At 42.0% G+C, this 17,963-nt stretch overlaps 1 protein-coding gene across 1 annotated transcript in view; it reads left to right on the top strand.

Annotated features, from left to right (window-relative positions):
* Window positions 1–242: 242 nt before the first annotated feature.
* ZW10 (zw10 kinetochore protein) overlaps window positions 243–17,963 on the top strand; it is a 41,955-nt gene continuing 24,234 nt past the window's right edge. The window contains exons 1-7 of the mRNA XM_066245001.1: window positions 243–410; window positions 3,809–3,943; window positions 9,881–9,982; window positions 10,168–10,245; window positions 10,399–10,558; window positions 11,833–11,985; window positions 12,385–12,576. Coding sequence (XP_066101098.1) covers window positions 306–410; window positions 3,809–3,943; window positions 9,881–9,982; window positions 10,168–10,245; window positions 10,399–10,558; window positions 11,833–11,985; window positions 12,385–12,576 — 925 coding nt within the window. The 5' untranslated portion in view covers window positions 243–305. The remainder of the gene's footprint in view (window positions 411–3,808; window positions 3,944–9,880; window positions 9,983–10,167; window positions 10,246–10,398; window positions 10,559–11,832; window positions 11,986–12,384; window positions 12,577–17,963) is intronic.

Raw genomic sequence — 17,963 nt, 5'->3', positions numbered from 1 at the left:
TTAGGACTGATTATAAATAAAAACATTTTCTATCTTTTAGCAAAAGATGGTCAAGAGGAGAAAAACTTTGAAAATAGCTACGCGTCTCTCTAGTTTGCCAAGTACGAGACACCGTGGAAATGGTACGCTAAGACAGTCGCGGTGCCTTCTGGGAGTTGTAGTGCAGCCGTCGCCCTCCGCGCTGCGGTCTGCGCCCAGCGAAACTTCGTTTCCCGGCAGGTCACGCGCCAAGGCTGCCGGCGGGAGCGGAGCTGCCGCGCTGGCTGCGGGAGGGTGGCCCTGCCAGCGTTGGTTGTGTCGCGGCGATGGCTTCGTTCGTGACGGAAGTTCTGGCGCACTCGGGGAGTCTGGAGAAGGAGGATCTGGGCACAAGGATCAGCCACCTGACCCGGCGGGTGGAGGAGATCAAGGTGCGAGCGGGGCGGCTGTTGGCTGACTGGAAAGGGACGCGGGAGTTTCGTGGACGGACGGACAGAGAGGGACTGAGGGCTCGCCGAGTGGGTGTGCGCGCGGGCCGGGGCGGCCGGGGGACAGGCTGGAGGTCCGAGGTCGACGGGGTAGCTGGGAGGGGAGCCGGACGGTGACCGAGGAGGCCTGGGACGGTGGAGGAAGCTGCGGCGGCCGGGGGATAGCTGTGGAGAGATGTGCGGGGAGGCGCGGGATGGGGACGGCGGCGCGGCGCCCGGGAGAAGGGCGGCCTCCCCGCCGAGCGCCCGGTCCTTGCCCGCCCCTCTTAGCGCGGTGTGTTGGCGGCTGTACGAGCTCCCGGGAAGTTTTCTCGTGGAAACCCGCCCACGTGTTCGCCAAATGCTATGCATCCCCCCAGTGCTGCCTGCGGGACAGGGCGCTGCGGGCCCTAGGGGTCGGACCCTGTGCTTCTTGGACTTACGTGTCTATTTCTTACACCAGGTTAGGGAAGTGCTCTTTCCTTTCCTTCCGGCACCTCAATGCTGTGAATGTTGATGCACTTGAAGTCCCAGAGGCTCTTTACACTATCTTCATTTTTTTTTAGATTCTTTTGTCTTTTTGCTGTTTTTTGGGGGGGCTTTTTTGTTTTTTGTTTTTGTTTTTTTTTTTTAATTTTCTAAAGCTGGAAACGGGGAGGCAGTCAGACAGACTCCCGCATGCGCCCGACCGGGATCCACCCGGCACGCCCACCAGGGGGCGATGCTCTGCCCCTCCGGGGCGTCGCTCTGTTGCAACCAGAGCCACTCCAGCGCCTGGGGCAGAGGCCAAGGAGCCATCCCCAGCGCCTGGGCCATCTTTTTGCTCCAATGGAGCCTCGGCTGCGGGAGGGGAAGAGAGAGACAGAGAGGAAGGAGAGGGGGAGGGGTGGAGAAGCAGATGGGCGCTTCTCCTGTGTGCCCTGGCCGGGAATCGAACCCGGGACTTCCGCACGCCAGGCCGACGCTCTACCACTGAGCCAACCGGCCAGGGCCTTTTGCTGTACTTATAGGGTGTTCTTTTGCTTCCTTATGTTCCGTATTGCTGATTCAATTCCTGGCTTCATCTACTCTCCGGCTGACTCTGTAAATTATTCCTCATTTCAGTTAGTGTGGCCTTCATTCCTGACTGGTCCTTTTGTATGCTGTTGACAATCTTGCTGTGTTTATTGAGCATTCTTATAACCAGTGTTCTGATTTCTGCATTTGATAGATTGCTTGTCTTCATTTTATTGACTTCTTTTCTGGAGTTTTGTTCTGTTCTTGATTTGGGACATGTTTCTTTGTCTCCTCATTTTGGCAGCCTTCCTGCGTTTGTTCCTATGTGTGCTAGGTAGAGCTGCTATGTCTCCAGGCTTGGTAGAGTGGCCCAGCATAGTGAGTTCTGTAGGGTCCAGTGGCACAGCCTCCCTGCTGACCCAAGCTGAGTCCACCCTTTGAGTGTGTCACTGTGGAGGTGCTTGGGTGGTGGTGCTTCAGTGTGGTCTGAAGCTGTCCACTGGGTACGCTGGCTTTGGGAACTCCTGGGAGGTGTAGGCCAGGATCAGCCACTGCCTGTGTTCTGCCGGGTGCCACCTGGCATGAGCTACAAAATGATCTGCAAGTGACTGCTACTTGTGCTGTGCTTGGAGGCACCCAGGTGAGGCCAGACTATGAGCCAAGGCTATCTGCTGCTAGTACTGTGCCTGGGGCCACTTAGCAAGAGGTGTAGGGCATGCTGAAGCCAGATGCTGCTTGTTTGAGAGATTTTAAGAAAATCTGAAGCATGATGCAGCCAGGCCATTGGTATGAAAAAGCCATGGGAAGCAGCTTGGGTGGGCCTGCAAGTTGGGTAGGGCAGGACCTCAGGGAATCATCAGGATGGGATGAACAGTAATAGCCAGACTGATGGAGACTCGGATGTGGTGTGGGCCTGCCAGCTCTGTGGGGTGGAGGGCTCAGAAAAGGAACAGTGGCCTCTGCCAGCACTTCTGTCTGGGAGAAAGCAGTCCCACAACTCTTGCCCTAATTCCTCCCCATATGTCCCTGGTGTCTTTCAAGCTGCTGACCTTGCACTGGAGCTCAGAGTGAGTGAGGGCTTTTTAAGAGAAACTGCCTGGGACTCCAACAGCGTTCATCTCACTCAGCCTCAGTGCCTGCTACTTTTTACAGCCAGGAGTGGGAACTTCACTTTTCAGCACTGGAACCCTGGGTTGGAACCCTTCACTCCTTAAGGGGGACCTCCACAGTTAAGATATCTCTCCTGATTTTTATCTTCCACTTGTGGGTCTGGGACCAGCCTATTCTACATCTCTACCCCTCCCTACCAGTCTCGTCTTGATGTGGCTGCTGCTTTATAAGCTTAGTTGTAGGACTTCCATTCAGCCAGATTTCAGGCATTCTGCATGATGGTTGTGCTGCAGTTTAGCTGTAATTCTGATGTGGTTGTGGGAGGATGTGAGTACTGTTTACCTATGCCACTGTCTTGACCAGAAGTCGTGTGGCTCCTTTCTGTGATTTCTGGACCTGATTTACCTTTCCTTTCATAGGTTTCTTCCCCGATCTGAATCTTTAGGCTATTGAGAATTACTTTCTAAACTCCAGTCAGGCCCACCTTTTTTTTTTTTTTTTTTTTTTAGTTCTCACATTTTGATTATTTTGCAATTTCTCTATCTTCTACCTGTTAGTATTTTTACCCATTTTTCAAGTTCCATCTCAAATGTAGTTTCTTGCATGAAAAATATCCCCATTTTCCTCCAGGCAGAGCTGATCTCTTTCTCAGTTGTGTTCCAGGAGGACGTGAACTCTATTACTGTTACATTTTGGTATTCTGGTTACTTAAGTGTACTGTCTTTCCTACCGAAAAGGAACTTATTTGTGGGCAAGCATAATTCTTGTGTTTTCTAAAGCATTGACTAGTTCAGTGCAAAGTTGTTCAATAACTTGTTTATTAACTTATTTTGAATTAAAAGAGAATAAAATTCATCAATTTAGGGTTATAAAAGTAAGCCTTAAATTTTATAAGCAAAAGTTAAAATTTCATAAATTTAGGGCTACATATTATGTAATTTTTCCATTTGCTTTTTCTTCTATTGGATATTTGCTTAAAATTGGTGGCTCTAGTTCAAGTTGATAATGGTTCAACATGAATACTTTTCTAGCATTTGTATAACTTTGGAAACTGTTGGGATTTGGTGATGATTGTCTTTTTGCATTTTAATGTTATGGGACCCTTACCAGTGGGAGACTTGTGTTTTTCAAAGAAACCCATTGGCTTGGAGGGAAAATGAGTGGTTGTAGTAACTGGCAAGAATATTCCATCATGGAAAATGTATATTTTTAGCAGAGTTCCCTACTCACCTCACTGTAATTTTTCTGTCTTGTAGGGTGAAGTGTGCAGTATGATCAGCAAGAAATACAGTGAATTCCTGCCTAGCATGCAGAATGCACAGGACCTGGTTACCCAAGTGGATAAGCTAGCTGGTGATATTGACCTGCTGAAGTCCAGGATTGAGAGTGAGGTAAAAATAGTTTGTTACATTGAGTAGTTTTGTAGGGAGGCAATTCAGCTTCTCGAATCCTGAGACAATTCAGTTCTGTATAGCATTTCAAGGCCTCACTTTTTAAACTGGTAAATGGACATTGAATTAGGTGATTTTAGGGTATCTTTCAACTTTGAAATAGGAATCTTCCAAAATATAATTTAAAAAATTTCTTTTTATGGTAAAAATTTTTAAGCTATAATAATGTCTTACATTTTATTAGGACTTTATAAATTAAAACAATAATAATCTCGAGATTTTATTGTCTTTCTTATTAAATAAAAACAGATGAAGCCCTGGCCGGTTGGCTCAGCGGTAGAGCATCGGCCTGGCGTGCGGGGGACCCGGGTTTGATTCCCGGCCAGGGCACATAGGAGAAGCGCCCATTTGCTTCTCCACCCCCCACCCCCTCCTTCCTCTCTGTCTCTCTCTTCCCCTCCCGCAGCCCGGGCTCCATTGGAGCAAAGATGGCCCGGGCGCTGGGGATGGCTCCTTGGCCTCTGCCCCAGGCGCTGGAGTGGCTCTGGTCGCGATACAGCGACGCCCCGGAGGGGCAGAGCATCGCCCCCTGGTGGGCAGAGCGTCGCCCCTGGTGGGCGTGCCAGGTGGATCCCGGTTGGGCGCATGCAGGAGTCTGTCTGTCTCTCCCTGTTTCCAGCTTCAGAAAAAAAAACGAAGAAAAAAAAAACAAAAAACAGATGAGGCTTAGAACTGTATCATTTGGCCTTTTAGCTTGTTACCTCTTAGTTTAAGATATTTGAATCTTAATGGCCAGCATTCTCTCATCTCTGCCGCTGGCCATAATCCATTTAAGCTTCAGCACAGTCTTTGACTTTTGCCTTTTTTCTGGAAAATTGGCTTGGTTTGTGAGTCACAGCCATTGTACTTCCTGTATAAAACCACCTTTTCTGGACACACAGAGAATCCTTACCCATCTTGTACTGTGTCACTTTGGAACTAGTGCTTGCTGAAGTTCTTACCAAAAATGTAGCAGGTTTTAAGAATGTTGACTACATTTGCCGAGTGATTCATCACGATAAGAAGTCAGCCAGTCTGGAAATAGAAATATTAGCTTTATAATTTTAAAGATGTTTCTTCACTTATATTATCTCATTAAGATTTTTTTCTTAGTTTCATTTTAGGAAAAACAGGCAGTTTAAAGAAATCAAACTGGTATTAGAGATTTAAACAAAGTCTAATCTTAGGCGTCTTCTACATCTGTTTCTAAATTATCACTCTGGGTTCACTGATACCCAAAATCAAGATGTTGAGGTTTTCTAAAGGTCCTTACGAAGAGGCACCAACTCTCTTCTCATTGTGATACTGAAGGAAAGCAAACGGATGTGTTTTCAAAAGTTCTCTCTAAAACTTGAATCATGAGTAGGGAAACCACTAGTTTACGTAGAGAAATCTATTTTATAGCCAGTTTGCCACTCATTCTGATTAGAAGTTTGTTTTTTTTTTTGTATTTTTCTGAAGCTGGAAATGGGGAGAGAGAGACAGACTCCCGCATGCGCCTGACCAGGATCCACCTGGCACACCCACCAGGGGGTGATGCTCTGCCCCTCTGGGGCGTCGCTCTGTTGCGACCAGAGCCACTCCAGCGCCTGGGGCAGAGGCCAAGGAGCCATCCCCAGCGCCTGGGCCATCTTTGCTCCAATGGAGCCTCGCTGCGGGAGGGAAAGAGAGAGAGAGAGAGGAAGGAGAGGAGGAGGGGTGGAGAAGCAGATGGGCGCTTCTCCTGTGTTCCCTGGCCGGGAATTGAACCCGGGACTTCTGCACGCCAGGCCGACGCTCTACCACTGAGTCAACCGGCCAGGGCCCTGATTAGAAGTTTTAATAAAAATAAATCTGTTGGTACAGTTCTAATATTTTCAGTGTGCATTTGTTTGTTTGAAGAGTCAATAGTGCAATCTTAGCCTGTACTTTTAGAAATGTGGTGGCTGGAAGAAGATATTAATGAGCTCTGTACTTTTTGCTGGCCAGGTTATGGCTGGTTACGTTCAGTTCTGGTTGTTGTATTTTGAAAGATGGCTGGTCTAGAGGAGAAGGTCCAGGCCTGAACACCACACGATCTGAAGAACAATGAAAGAAGCTGAGGGTGTTTAGCCTTAGTAAGAAACACTTTCAAGGTCTGAAGCCCTATCATACAGAAGAAAGATTCAAATACATGGCTACAAAAGAGGAATTACATTCAATAGGTGGATATTTAAAGGGGTTATTTAGTCATTTGATTTATTTATTGAACGTCAGTACCAGACACTGATAGTTGCAGAACTAGACAGTTTTTATTTTAAAGCGTGAATCTCTTGTGCCTGCTATAGATGAGTAAAATAGTGAGATACATACTAAATAGGAATAATCCAGTTAAAGAGAGGATGTAGCTAAGGATGGCTTTCTCTAGGAGATAGTGTCCAATCCAAAACCTGAAATGATAGGTAATCAGGCAAAAGAGGACAGAAAAGTGTTTTAGTTTGTCAGAGGGGACAGCATTGCAGAAGTATGAAGTAAGTAATGGAGAAGTGTCACTTTGGGTGAGCTGCAAGTATTCCATATGACTGTGTTTAGACAGTATGGTGGCAAGGGACATGAGATGAGTTTAGGAAGGTAAGCAGGACCTTGTACATCATTTTAAGTAGTATGGATGTTGTTTTGATGGGACTGTGGAAGCAGTGGAGGATTAAAAGCAAGGGAGTGACATCAAATTTGAATTTTAGGAATCTCATTTTTCTTGCAATTTGAGGAGAGGATATGAGGGAAATGAGAGTGGGAAATGAGAAGGCAGTTAAAACATTAGGAAGCAGTTAATCAGGCAAGAAAGAATGGTGACCGGCTCTAAATTCAGTGGCAATGGGGAGAGGGAAAAGTGGACGATCCTAGTGATATTTAAGAGAGAGGATCTTTGGGCCCTGACTGGATACCTCTGTTGGTTAGAGCATCGCTCCAAAGTGCAGAGGTTGCTGGTTTGATTGCTGGTCAAGGCTCATACAGAAACAGATTAGTGTTCCTGTCTTTCTCTCTCTCTGTTTCCTTCCCTCCCTCCCTCCCTCCCTCCCTCCCTCCCTCCCTCCCTCTCTCCCTCTCTAAAATGAATAAAATAAACATTTTAAAAAAGAGAGAAAGATGATCTTTGGGATCTGTTGAAGTGGGGGAATAAAAGATGGAGGAATCCAGGATAACTAGAGAACTTGTTCATTGATATGCCATTTATTTATAGAGAAATAGAAACTGAGTTTAAATATGGGCTGCCTAAGGGCTATTCAAATGGAGCTGCACAGTTAGATTATATTAAGATGCAGGATAGACTGTTGGAGGGAGGGAGGGAGAGAGAGAGGGAGAGAGAGAGAGAGAGAGAGAAAGAGAGAGTTTGAGAGAGTGGGAGTGACTGAACTTGAAATGCAGTGGCTCAAGCAAGAAATATTTTTCCATTGTAGTAGTCTAGGCTAGCAGGCTGATTCTACAACCTAGGGTCCAGTTACTCTAGTAGTCTGTATCAAGAACTGTAAAGGAGATCTGAGGTTTTAATGTATTTGCAAGTCAGCAAGTTTGCCTGCCACTGTTTCATGGGTGCTATTAGAAGACATGAGACTCCCTGAGTGTGGGATGAACGACAGTTTCTTATTCATAACAGTGTACAGTGGATTGCATTATAGAAGATAACTGACTTTAGGGAAACTGAATCTCTTATAATAGATAGTAAGCATGCTGGCTATCTTTTGCTTTGGAGGGAAATACCATTTCTGTTTTTCAAGTTGTTTATTACACAAACATCTTTGAAGAAATAGTCTAGAACTAAAGACAGTTACTGCTTCACTTTCCAGATAATGTAGAAGTGTGAGAGACCCTTAAAAAATTGTCTTCCAACAGTGTGTAGAGCAGCAGAATTGGCAGCTTCTGGTTATTGGAAATGGAGGATCTCATGCCTGTTCCAGACCTAAGTACAATTCATCAAGTGTTATGTCTGTACTTTACAGTTTGAGAAGCACTACTCTAAGACTTTGTTGTTGTTTGCGTACTTGAAGTATGCAGATTATAGCTGGAGGTTAAGGGCAAAGAGAACACACAGAGGAGGCACATCTATTTTCTTAAGACTCGGAAATGGTGCACATTACTTCTGCTTGTATTCCATTGGTAAGCTTTTTAGACACATGGTCTTAGCCATTTGTAAAGAGTGTTAGAACATTTAGTTTTATTGGGTAGCTGTGTGTTGCTGCTGTGGGAGATTGGGAAAATGGATTATAGTGAACCGCTTGCTCATCACCCCATCCATATATGTGCTTGGAGGTTAGGAAAATGATGTGGACTAGAGATCGCGGCACTTAGAAATTGAAGCCATGGAATAGAGGAGGTTCTGGGAGAGAATGTATAATGTTTCTCAACCTAGGCACTGTTGGTATTTGGGGCTATATAATTCCTTTTTGTGTGAGTTCTCCGTACATTATAAAATGTTTAGCAGTGCCCCTGATCTCTACTTACTAGATGTCACAACTCCTGCAGTTGTGACAAGCCAAAATGTCTCCAGACATTGCCAAATATTGCTGGATGGAGGTAGGACAAAAAAAAAGGTTTTTTTGAGAACCACTGTTTCGGAGTAAGAAGGTCAGGGAGAAAGGAATATCAATATGTATGAAGTGGCCAGAAGGGAAATGAAGCTCCCAAAAGAAAGTGAGAAGGAATAGCCAAATAAAAAGAGGAAAATCAGTAGAGAATTGGGTCATGAAACTAAGAAAAGGAAATAGTTAAAATTGATGATATATGCTTTGGATTCAGTAACTAGGAGTTGATTGGGATTATCTGTTTTGGAAATTTTGGTGGAATGGGTAGAAGCCACATCACTGTGAGTTATAGAGTGAACGAGAGGTGAGAAAGTAAAGAAAGACTGAGTATGGGTCACTCTTTTAAGAAGCTTGTTTGTGACAGGGAGGAAAGAAATAAGCAATATAGGGTGGCTGCTGAGGTGGAAGAAATTTTTCCTTAAAGATAGGGGAAATTTTAACATACTTAAATCTGATAGGAGGAGCCATGCTTTAGTAGGTATTTAATCAATACATATATGAATGAAGGATGAAATAGGAAGAGGTGAAGATATAGAGAGGAAAGGAAATAATTGATAGTGCAAAGTCCCTGAAAAGGTGGGACAGAATGGAAGGTAGGTTCTGACTCAACATAAAATCTAATAGGACTGTCTTTTTTTTTTTTTTTTTTTGCATTTTTCTGAAGCTGGAAACAGGGAGAGACAGTCAGACAGACTCCCGCATGCGCCCGACCGGGATCCACCCGGCACGCCCACCAGGGGCGACGCTCTGCCCATCCTGGGCGTCGCCATGTTGCGACCAGAGCCACTCTAGCGCCTGGGGCAGAGGCCAAGGAGCCATCCCCAGCGCCCGGGCCATCTTTGCTCCAATGGAGCCTTGGCTGCGGGAGGGGAAGAGAGAGACAGAGAGGAAGGCGCGGCGGAGGGGTGGAGAAGCAAATGGGCGCTTCTCCTGTGTGCCCTGGCCGGGAATCGAACCTGGGTCCTCCGCACGCTTGGCCGACGCTCTACCGCTGAGCCAACTGGCCAGGGCTGCTAATAGGACTGTCTTACTGTAGAGTGAATTGGCAAAGGGGGTACACTTTTAGTAAATGGGGTGGACGAGCTCTCTGATGATCCGATGATAGATAGTGGCTCAAACTAGGAAGAGTGGTGACACGAAGTTATTGTGTTGATGAGATGGGCTTTCCTGCATAAGGTAAGTAAGGGTTTGGACGAAGTAGACCACATAGATCTCTTCCTACTACTTTCAATCTTAACCAGCATTTAAATTTCAACATGAGTTATATTCACCTAATAAAAGTTATTGATTAGCTACAAATGTTTTATTTATTAGATATAGTATAGCTTAAAGGTGTTATTGTCTTTGATCTGTGAATTAGGTTGGCCGAGATCTTCATGTATCAACTGCTGAATTTACAAACTTGAAGCAACAGTTGGAAAGAGATTCAGTGGTCCTAAATTTGCTTAAACAGCTACAAGAGGTCAGTAACTTCAAATCAAACTTCAGTGTTTTGGTGGTGAGAAAGTTACATACTTTTTTTTATTAGTTTCGTTATTAAATGTCCCCTAACTATATAGTATTTTTCATAACTTAAAAATAAGCGACAAACGTGAAATAAAAGGATGTATAAAATAAAATACCTAATAGCTGTACTAATCTTTTCAGTTTTCTGCAACTATTGAAGAATATAATTGTGCATTAGCAGAGAAGAAGTATGTCACTGCTACTCAGCGTCTAGAAGAGGTATTACATGCTTTCTCCACAACTTGAGCAATTAGTGCTAGTCTTATTTTTAGTAAATTTTGTGTTCCATAGATTCCTCATCATTATATAAATATATTCTAATTGCCCTGAGTTCAGATGGAATATTTAACAATGATTCCATTTTACTACCAGGCACAGAAATGCTTGAAGTTATTAAAATCCAGAAAATGCTTTGATTTAAAACTGTTGAAATCTCTCAGTATGGAGCTCACGATACAGAAGCAGAACATACTGTATCACCTTGGCGAAGAGTGGCAGAAGCTGGTTGTGTGGAAGTTCCCACCATCAAAAGGTGCTGCTGACCTCAGGTGGACTGCATTTGCTTAGTCTGCCTGAACCAGTCTGGCCTCTGAGTATATTCTAAGTATCTTTTATTGGTAGAGCAAAAGGTTTCATTTTTACTCTTGAAGTCTATATTGAGTTCTCATATTAGTCAAGATGCTTATTAAGACCAACTCATCTGGGTCTCTAAACTGTCCTCACTTTACTTGCCTTTCATTTCTCTATCTCTTTGAGGAAAGGGAAGATTATTGGGTGGGTGGGGTCCATGTGGTGAAGAGTATGGTAGAGGAGGTGGTGGCAACCTAAGGTCACACACAGTTTCCACTGCCTAGTAGGATGATCCCATTCCCAGCAGTCCTAATCCCAACAGTTTATCTTAGCCAGAAAGCTTAAATAAGCTGTTCAGCTATTCACTTTCTTACTGAGGAGAGAAAACGGGGGATCAATGAGACAGGGGTTTGGCTCAATTATTCTCAGCCCTTGGGGTAAAATGGTGACAAAATCATGAGATGGGGCGCTTTGTAAGATGACATAGGATGACTCTGGTCCTGGCATTTGTTCGTACTAGGCTGCCAGTTCCTCTGCCCACCTCTGGATGTGTGCCCTCTTCACTGTCTTTTTTTCACAAAGTGAAACCTTTGAGGGTATATCTAAAGGACATGCCATTAAACCTGGTATATTTTCCAGCACTGAATCTTGAAATGTAGTCTTATTTCATATGAATTTTCACAGTCTCCTTGTTCCCTTTTCAGTATCCACTTTGGCCTGCAAATACATATATATGTATGTGTATGCACACACATATGTATGTATGTGTTTTAGGTATTTTAAAGGAAATCTGGAAATTTTTATATTCTATCTCCAAGCAGACTGTAAAATAAGGAGAAGATGGCAGGTGTATTCTTTGTTATAACACACCCTTCCTGTTAAATTTATTTGGCAGGTTATTCTCTTTAATTGGTAAGAAAGAACGAAAAAGAGGTTTTAAGTGAAACTAGGGTCTTTTATTCCTTGCTTTCATTCAGTGTTTCAATACATATTTAATAAGCATTTAGTGTAGGGATATCATCTTGCTTTTGCACTTAGTTTATTTGAACATACTAAAAAGTAATTTTCTGTTTTAAAGTGATGCCAAGGACATGTATGTCATAATTAATATTTGCATTGGAAGTGCATTGTAACAAAACTACATATTTAGGAATCTCAGTAGATAATGGGCTCAGGAATGGAAGTGGGAACATCTTGTATTGCTGAGACAGCTGAAATTTTTTCCCTTTTTCTTAGATACCACAAGTTTGGAATCTTGCCTACAAACAGAACTTTATCTGTGCACTGAACAATCTCAGAATGAGGAGAAGACCCCTGTGCCACCAACAAGTTCTGTCCTCTTGGCATTTTCTGTACTTGGGGAGATACACACCAAGCTGAAGTCATTTGGTGAGACACACTGCTTGTTTCATTTATGTGAAACCCCAGAAGTCCAGTGTTAAAGGAATGACAGGAAAAATTATAAAATAGTCTCTGAATCACATCAGTGAAGAGTTATAGTGTTTGGCCTCATGATTCATCAAATGGAATTGTCATAAATATTAGTCTTTTTATTAAGGGCTTACTTTTTTATTTAGCTGCTGCTATTTATCTGATTTTTTGAATAAATAAAATCTGTAGATAATTTGGGAAACTTCAGTGGGAAAACCTGCAGTGCATAATGTATGTATGGTGTGTAGTGTTATGATATATGTATTTTTGTTGTTAGACTCAACGACCTCTTCTTGACATGCTTTTATATAAAAGTTTCTTCTAGTGATTGTAATGAATGTTCATCTAATTTTTCAGGTCAGAAGCTGCTGAAGTATATCCTTAGGCCTCTGGCATCTTGCCCCTCTCTTTCTGCTGTGGTAGAAAACCAGCCTAACATTATTGTCATCCGTTTTGAATCTGTCATGACTGACTTGGAACACCCATCACCATCTGAAGTTTTTGCAAACATCAGACTTGTTCTGGAAGTGCTCCAGAAACATCTTTTAGGTATATATCTCCAAGGCAGTGCTTTTATATTTTGGAAAAGTCATTATGGTTTTGAAAGTAGATATTTCAAAGTAGGTAAAAATGCCCACAGTCTGTGTGAATGGAGGTTCAGAAGTGAGTAGATTATGTCATGGAAACAAGTAATTGCCGTCTTATTTTTTACTCTACTTTGTATTCCTTCTCTGCCCTATGCTGACAAGTAGGGTGATCAGTGGTACCCCAGATTCTGTATTTGTAATGTTTAGTTGAATTCCAGGATGCCCTTCTCTCACTTGACTTCTAGTAATACCACATTTTGGGACTCTTGCTTATATAATAGGAGAAACTGAAATGAACCAAGTGCTCTTATATATTTCAGTAAGGAAAAAAATCCCTTAATCTGACATAAACAAACTAGTTAACATAGGAAATGAATTACATTTCAACTCTAACCATTGTTTCGATCTTTTTATATTCACACTTGAAATAGCCAGTTTCTGTGTTGCTTAAATCATTGCTTGTCATACTATTAAAAGTAAAAATTTTTTTCTAGTGTTTCATTTTAATACCTTTTTCTTTTTTTAGCCTGACTTCTTTTTGCTTTTCTCAGTTGTCTTATTAAATAGTCAAATCAAGCATTCTTGCTGTGGAGAACATAAAAAAAGGAATTCTGCTATTGTTTATGTGCCTTCCAGGCAGTCATATGTGTAATTTAGGAAATAAATATGCAAGGAATTCTTTCTAATTTTGATGGTAGCAGAAAAGAAAAAAATCTTAAGGCTTGTATTACCAAAATCCAAGGTAGTTTTCTTGTTCCTTCACTCAGGGAGATAAAACACTTTAATTTTTATTAGATGTAAGCAAAGTTATAGACAGAATATCCAAGTATTGGAAGGAGCCAGAGAAATGATTCAATTGAAATGTCTCTAAACTTGAATCTCCTCTCTCACACGCCCATCATTTGTCTGTATAACCAAACTGAGCCCCTTTTGTAAAGGGTCAGTTTCCTCAAGGTATCTTATCGTACCTTTGGACAACTCCCGAGTACTATGATGTTTTTGTTTGCTTTTAATTGTATCACCTTTTTATATTAAATACTACTAACTAAAACCTCATTTTGTGAAATAAATCTTTGGGGTAGTTGTTTAAAAATTTTACTTAAAATACATTGCCCCGTAATGTCTGCTTTATAGATGCTATTTCTGCTGTAATGGAGCAATCGATAAATAAGAAGTCTAATTCCCATTACACATGAATGGACTTTAAAGTTCTTTACAGCAGCTGTTATTTCCCCTACATCTTATTACCAGTATAAACATCCTTAGACTTTTTTGAATGACATAGTTTTAAGTTCCTTTTATCTTCCTTGGTATTTTGTGAATATGTTTCATTTCTTCTATAGGCCCTCATTAAAGTATAATGTTCAAAACAGAATTAGTATACTAGGAGAAGTCTGAGGCAGTTCACAACACTGTGGGAGCACTTACGCTTCATTCCTGGTTCCATGGTTCTTACAGTATAGCAAAGGCTGTTACATAGTTAACTCATGGGGCCGAAAGTAAATGTAAATCCCTTGTCATACTTAATCCTAATTGCTGCTTTTTCTTCTAACACTTGCACTTGATATTTTTGGAATTAACATTAATCTTTGTTAAATTTTACTTGATACCAATCTGCAGTGTGTTTACTACTATTTCTACTTTGAGTACCTAGTTAATATCCATTTTTTTTATAGTTCAGTGTAAGTCAGTGATTTATCCTGTTGCCTGGAATAGGGCCAGAGCGGGTGGGTGTTCTGGGATATTCCAGTAGAAACTGCTTTACAGTTTGATGCTGGTTCATTAAATTAGTACCCAACCTGTTGTTTGTAAGTTTTCTGAGTACCTAGGATATTCAGAGCAGAAGACAATTTAGTATTGCTAGGTGCTCTGCTAATATCTGTATGCCATTTCGGCTTTAGTTTCTCTTTGACCACTTATTTTCCTCTGGTTCAGGGAGCATTGTCTTTGGCAAAAGAAGAGGAATGTGAAGCAGGTGTTTAAGAATTTTGTGTTTCTCTTTGATAGCCATCAAGCACCATTCCCTTCCTTCATCTTCCTTCTTTAAATATTACCTGCAATCATATTTGGACTCCTTATTTCTAATTGGAATCCTCTACTTTCTTTGGATTTTAGTTATTCTGAAACTTCATAACAGCTTTTGCCTTTTACATTTGAATATGTATTTTTTCTTTAAAATTTATTATTAAGCATCGTTATACCAACAACAAAGAAGCTTTCAAAAGAGAAGAATGAAAATTCTTTAGGCAAGAATTTGTCAAATGTATAAAAAGCCTTAAAATGTTTATATCCTTTAAACCAGGATTTCAGTTTCTTGAATTTGGCTTTAAAGAAATTATCTGAAATACATAAAATCATTTATGTATAGGGATGGTCATCAAAATGTTACTTGTAATACTGAAGTACTGGAAAGTAATGAAATCTTGAATAACAGGGAAGTGATTAAGTGGATTAAATAGTTATATAATATACCACGTTGCATAGTGATGTTATATTTTACTTATTTAATTTTAATTTTTTGATTTATTGTGTTGACGTGGATTCAGGTGTTCCACTTAATATAACACCCTCCACATGCCGCCCATGCTTCATGCAAAGTCTCTTTCCACCCCCCTTTCCTCCACTCTGCCCCCTCTCCCCACCTCCACCTCCCCTTTCCCTCTGGCTGTTGTTACCCTATTGTCAGTATGTATGTGTTATGTATATATGATTTTGGTTAATGCCTTCACCTTCTTTGATCATTATCCATCTCCCCTTTCCTCTGACAACTGCCTATCTTTTCCTTGTGACCCTGTCTGTTTCTATTTTGTTCCTTAGTTTATTGTGTTCATTAGATTCCACATATAAGTGAGATCGTATGGTATTTGTCTTTCTCTAACTGGCTTATTTCACTTAGCATAATAGTCTCAAGGTCTATTCATGCTGTTGCAAAAGGTAAGATTTCCTTCTTTTTTACAGCCAGGTAGTATTTCATTGCATAAATTATATTACAGCTTTTTTTTATCCACTCGTCCACTGATGGACACTTGGGCTGTTTCCAGATCTTGGCTATTGCAAACAGTGCTGCAGTGAACATGGGAGTGCATACCTTGTTTTGAATTAGTGTTTTGGGATTCTTTTTTATTTTTTTATTTTTCTGAAGCTGGAAACGGGGAGAGACAGTCAGACAGACTCCCACATGCGCCCCACCGGGATCCACCCGGCACGCCCACCTGGGGGCGATGCTCTGCCCCTCCAGGGCGTCGCTCTGCTGCGACCAGAGCCACTCTAGCGCCTGGGGCAGAGGCCAAGGAGCCATCCCCAGCGCCCGGGCCATCTTTGCTCCAATGGAGCCTTGGCTGCGGGAAGGGAAGAGAGAGACAGAGAGGAAGGAGGGGGGCTGGAGAAGCAAATGGGCACTTCTCCTATGTGCCCTGGCCGGGAATCGAACCCGGGTCCCCCGCACGCCAGGCCGACGCTCTACCGCTGAGCCAACCAGCCAGGGCCTGTTTTGGGATTCTTAGGCTATATTCCTAGAAGTATGATAGCTGGGTCATAAGGCAGTTCTATTCTTTTTTTTTTTTTTTGAGGAAATGTACTGTTTTCCACAAGTCTGCACTAGTCTCCATTCCCACCAGCAGTGCAGGAGGGTTCACCTTTCTCCACACCCTAGCCAGCACTTGTTGTATGTTGATTTGTTAGTGAAAGGCATTCTGGAGGTGTGACTTGATATCTCATTGTGGTTTTAATTTGCATTTCTCTGATGATTAGTGATGTTGAACATTTTTTCATGTCTATTGCCTATCTGTATGTTCTCTTTGGAGAAATGTCTATTCAGGTCCTTTGCCATTTTTTAATGGGATTGTCTTTCTGGTGTTGAGTTATAAGTTCTTTATAAATTTGGTTATTGATCCCTTATGTGTCAGCGAATATGTTCTCCCACAGAGTAGGTTGTTTTTTTGTTTTGTTAATGGTATCTTTTGCTGTGCAAATATCTTTTAGTTTGATATAGCCCTATTTATTTATTTTGTCCTTTATTTCCCTTGCCCAAGGAGATAGATCAGCAAAAATTCTCCTTCAAGACATGTCTAAGAATCTACTGCCTATGTTTTTCTTCTAGAATTTTTATGGTTTTGCAACTTAAATTTAAGTCTTTTATCCATTTTGAGTTTTTTCGTGTGAATAGTGTAAGTTGGTGGTCTAGTTTCATTTTTTTTCCAGGTACCTGTCCAAATTTTCCAACACCATTTATTAAAGAGACTGTCTGTATGTACTTCATTATATATTCTTGCCTCCTTTGTCAAATATTAATTGACCTGACCCGGTGGTGGTGCAGTGGATAGAGCGTTAGACTGGGATGTCAAGGACCCAGGTTCGAAACCCCGAGGTTGCCAGCCTGAGCGCGGGCTTATATGGCTTTAATAAAAAAACTCACCAGCTTGGACCGAAGGTCGCTGGCTTGAGCTAGGGGGTTACTCGGTCTGCTGAAGGCCCATGGTCAAGGCACATATGAGAAAGCAATCAATGAACAGCTAAGGTGTTGCAGCGAAAAACTTTGATGATTGATGCTTCTCATCTCCATTCCTGTCTGTCTGTCCCTCTCACTGACTTTCTCTCTGTCCCTATTAAAAAAAAAAAAAATTAACTGACCTTGCCCTGGCTGGATAGCTTGGTTAGTTAGCACTTCACCCTGAAGTGCAGAGGTTGCTGGTTCGATCCTTGGTCAGTGCACATACAGGAATGACTTGATGCTCCTGTCTGTCACTCTTCTTTTGCTAAAATAATAAATAAGAAAAATTTAAAAATATATTGATTATAAAGGCTTGGGTTTATTTCTGGGTTCTCTGTTCTGTTTCATTGATCTGTTCTTATGTCAGTACCAGGCTGTTTTGATTGCAATGGGCATGTACTATAGCTTGGTATCAGGAAGTGTGATACTTCCCACTTGGTTCTTCATTTTCAAGATTGCTGAGGCTTTTTGGGTTCTTTTTAGGTTCCACATAAGATTTGGAATATTTGTTCTAGATCAGTGAAGTATCCCATTGTTATTTTAATAGGAATTATATTGAATCTGTAGATTGCTTTGAGTAGTTTGGATTTATTTATTTATTTTTTACAGAGACAGAGTCAGAGAGAGGGATAGATAGGGGCAGACAGATAGGAACAGAGAGAGATGAGAAGCATCAATCATCAGTTTTTTGTTGCTACACCTTAGTTGTTCATTGATTGCTTTCTCATACGTGCCTTGACTGTGGGCCTTCAGCAGACTGAGTAACCCCTTGCTCAAGCCAGAGACCTTGGATCCAAGCTGATGAGCTTTACTCAAACCAGATGAGCCTGCGCTCAAGCTGGCGACCTCAGGGTTTTGAA

The sequence above is a fragment of the Saccopteryx bilineata genome, chromosome 1, assembly GCF_036850765.1.
Source record: "Saccopteryx bilineata isolate mSacBil1 chromosome 1, mSacBil1_pri_phased_curated, whole genome shotgun sequence".
NCBI classification, from domain to species: Eukaryota; Metazoa; Chordata; class Mammalia; order Chiroptera; family Emballonuridae; genus Saccopteryx; species Saccopteryx bilineata.
This window is presented reverse-complemented; position numbering and strand designations above follow the sequence as displayed.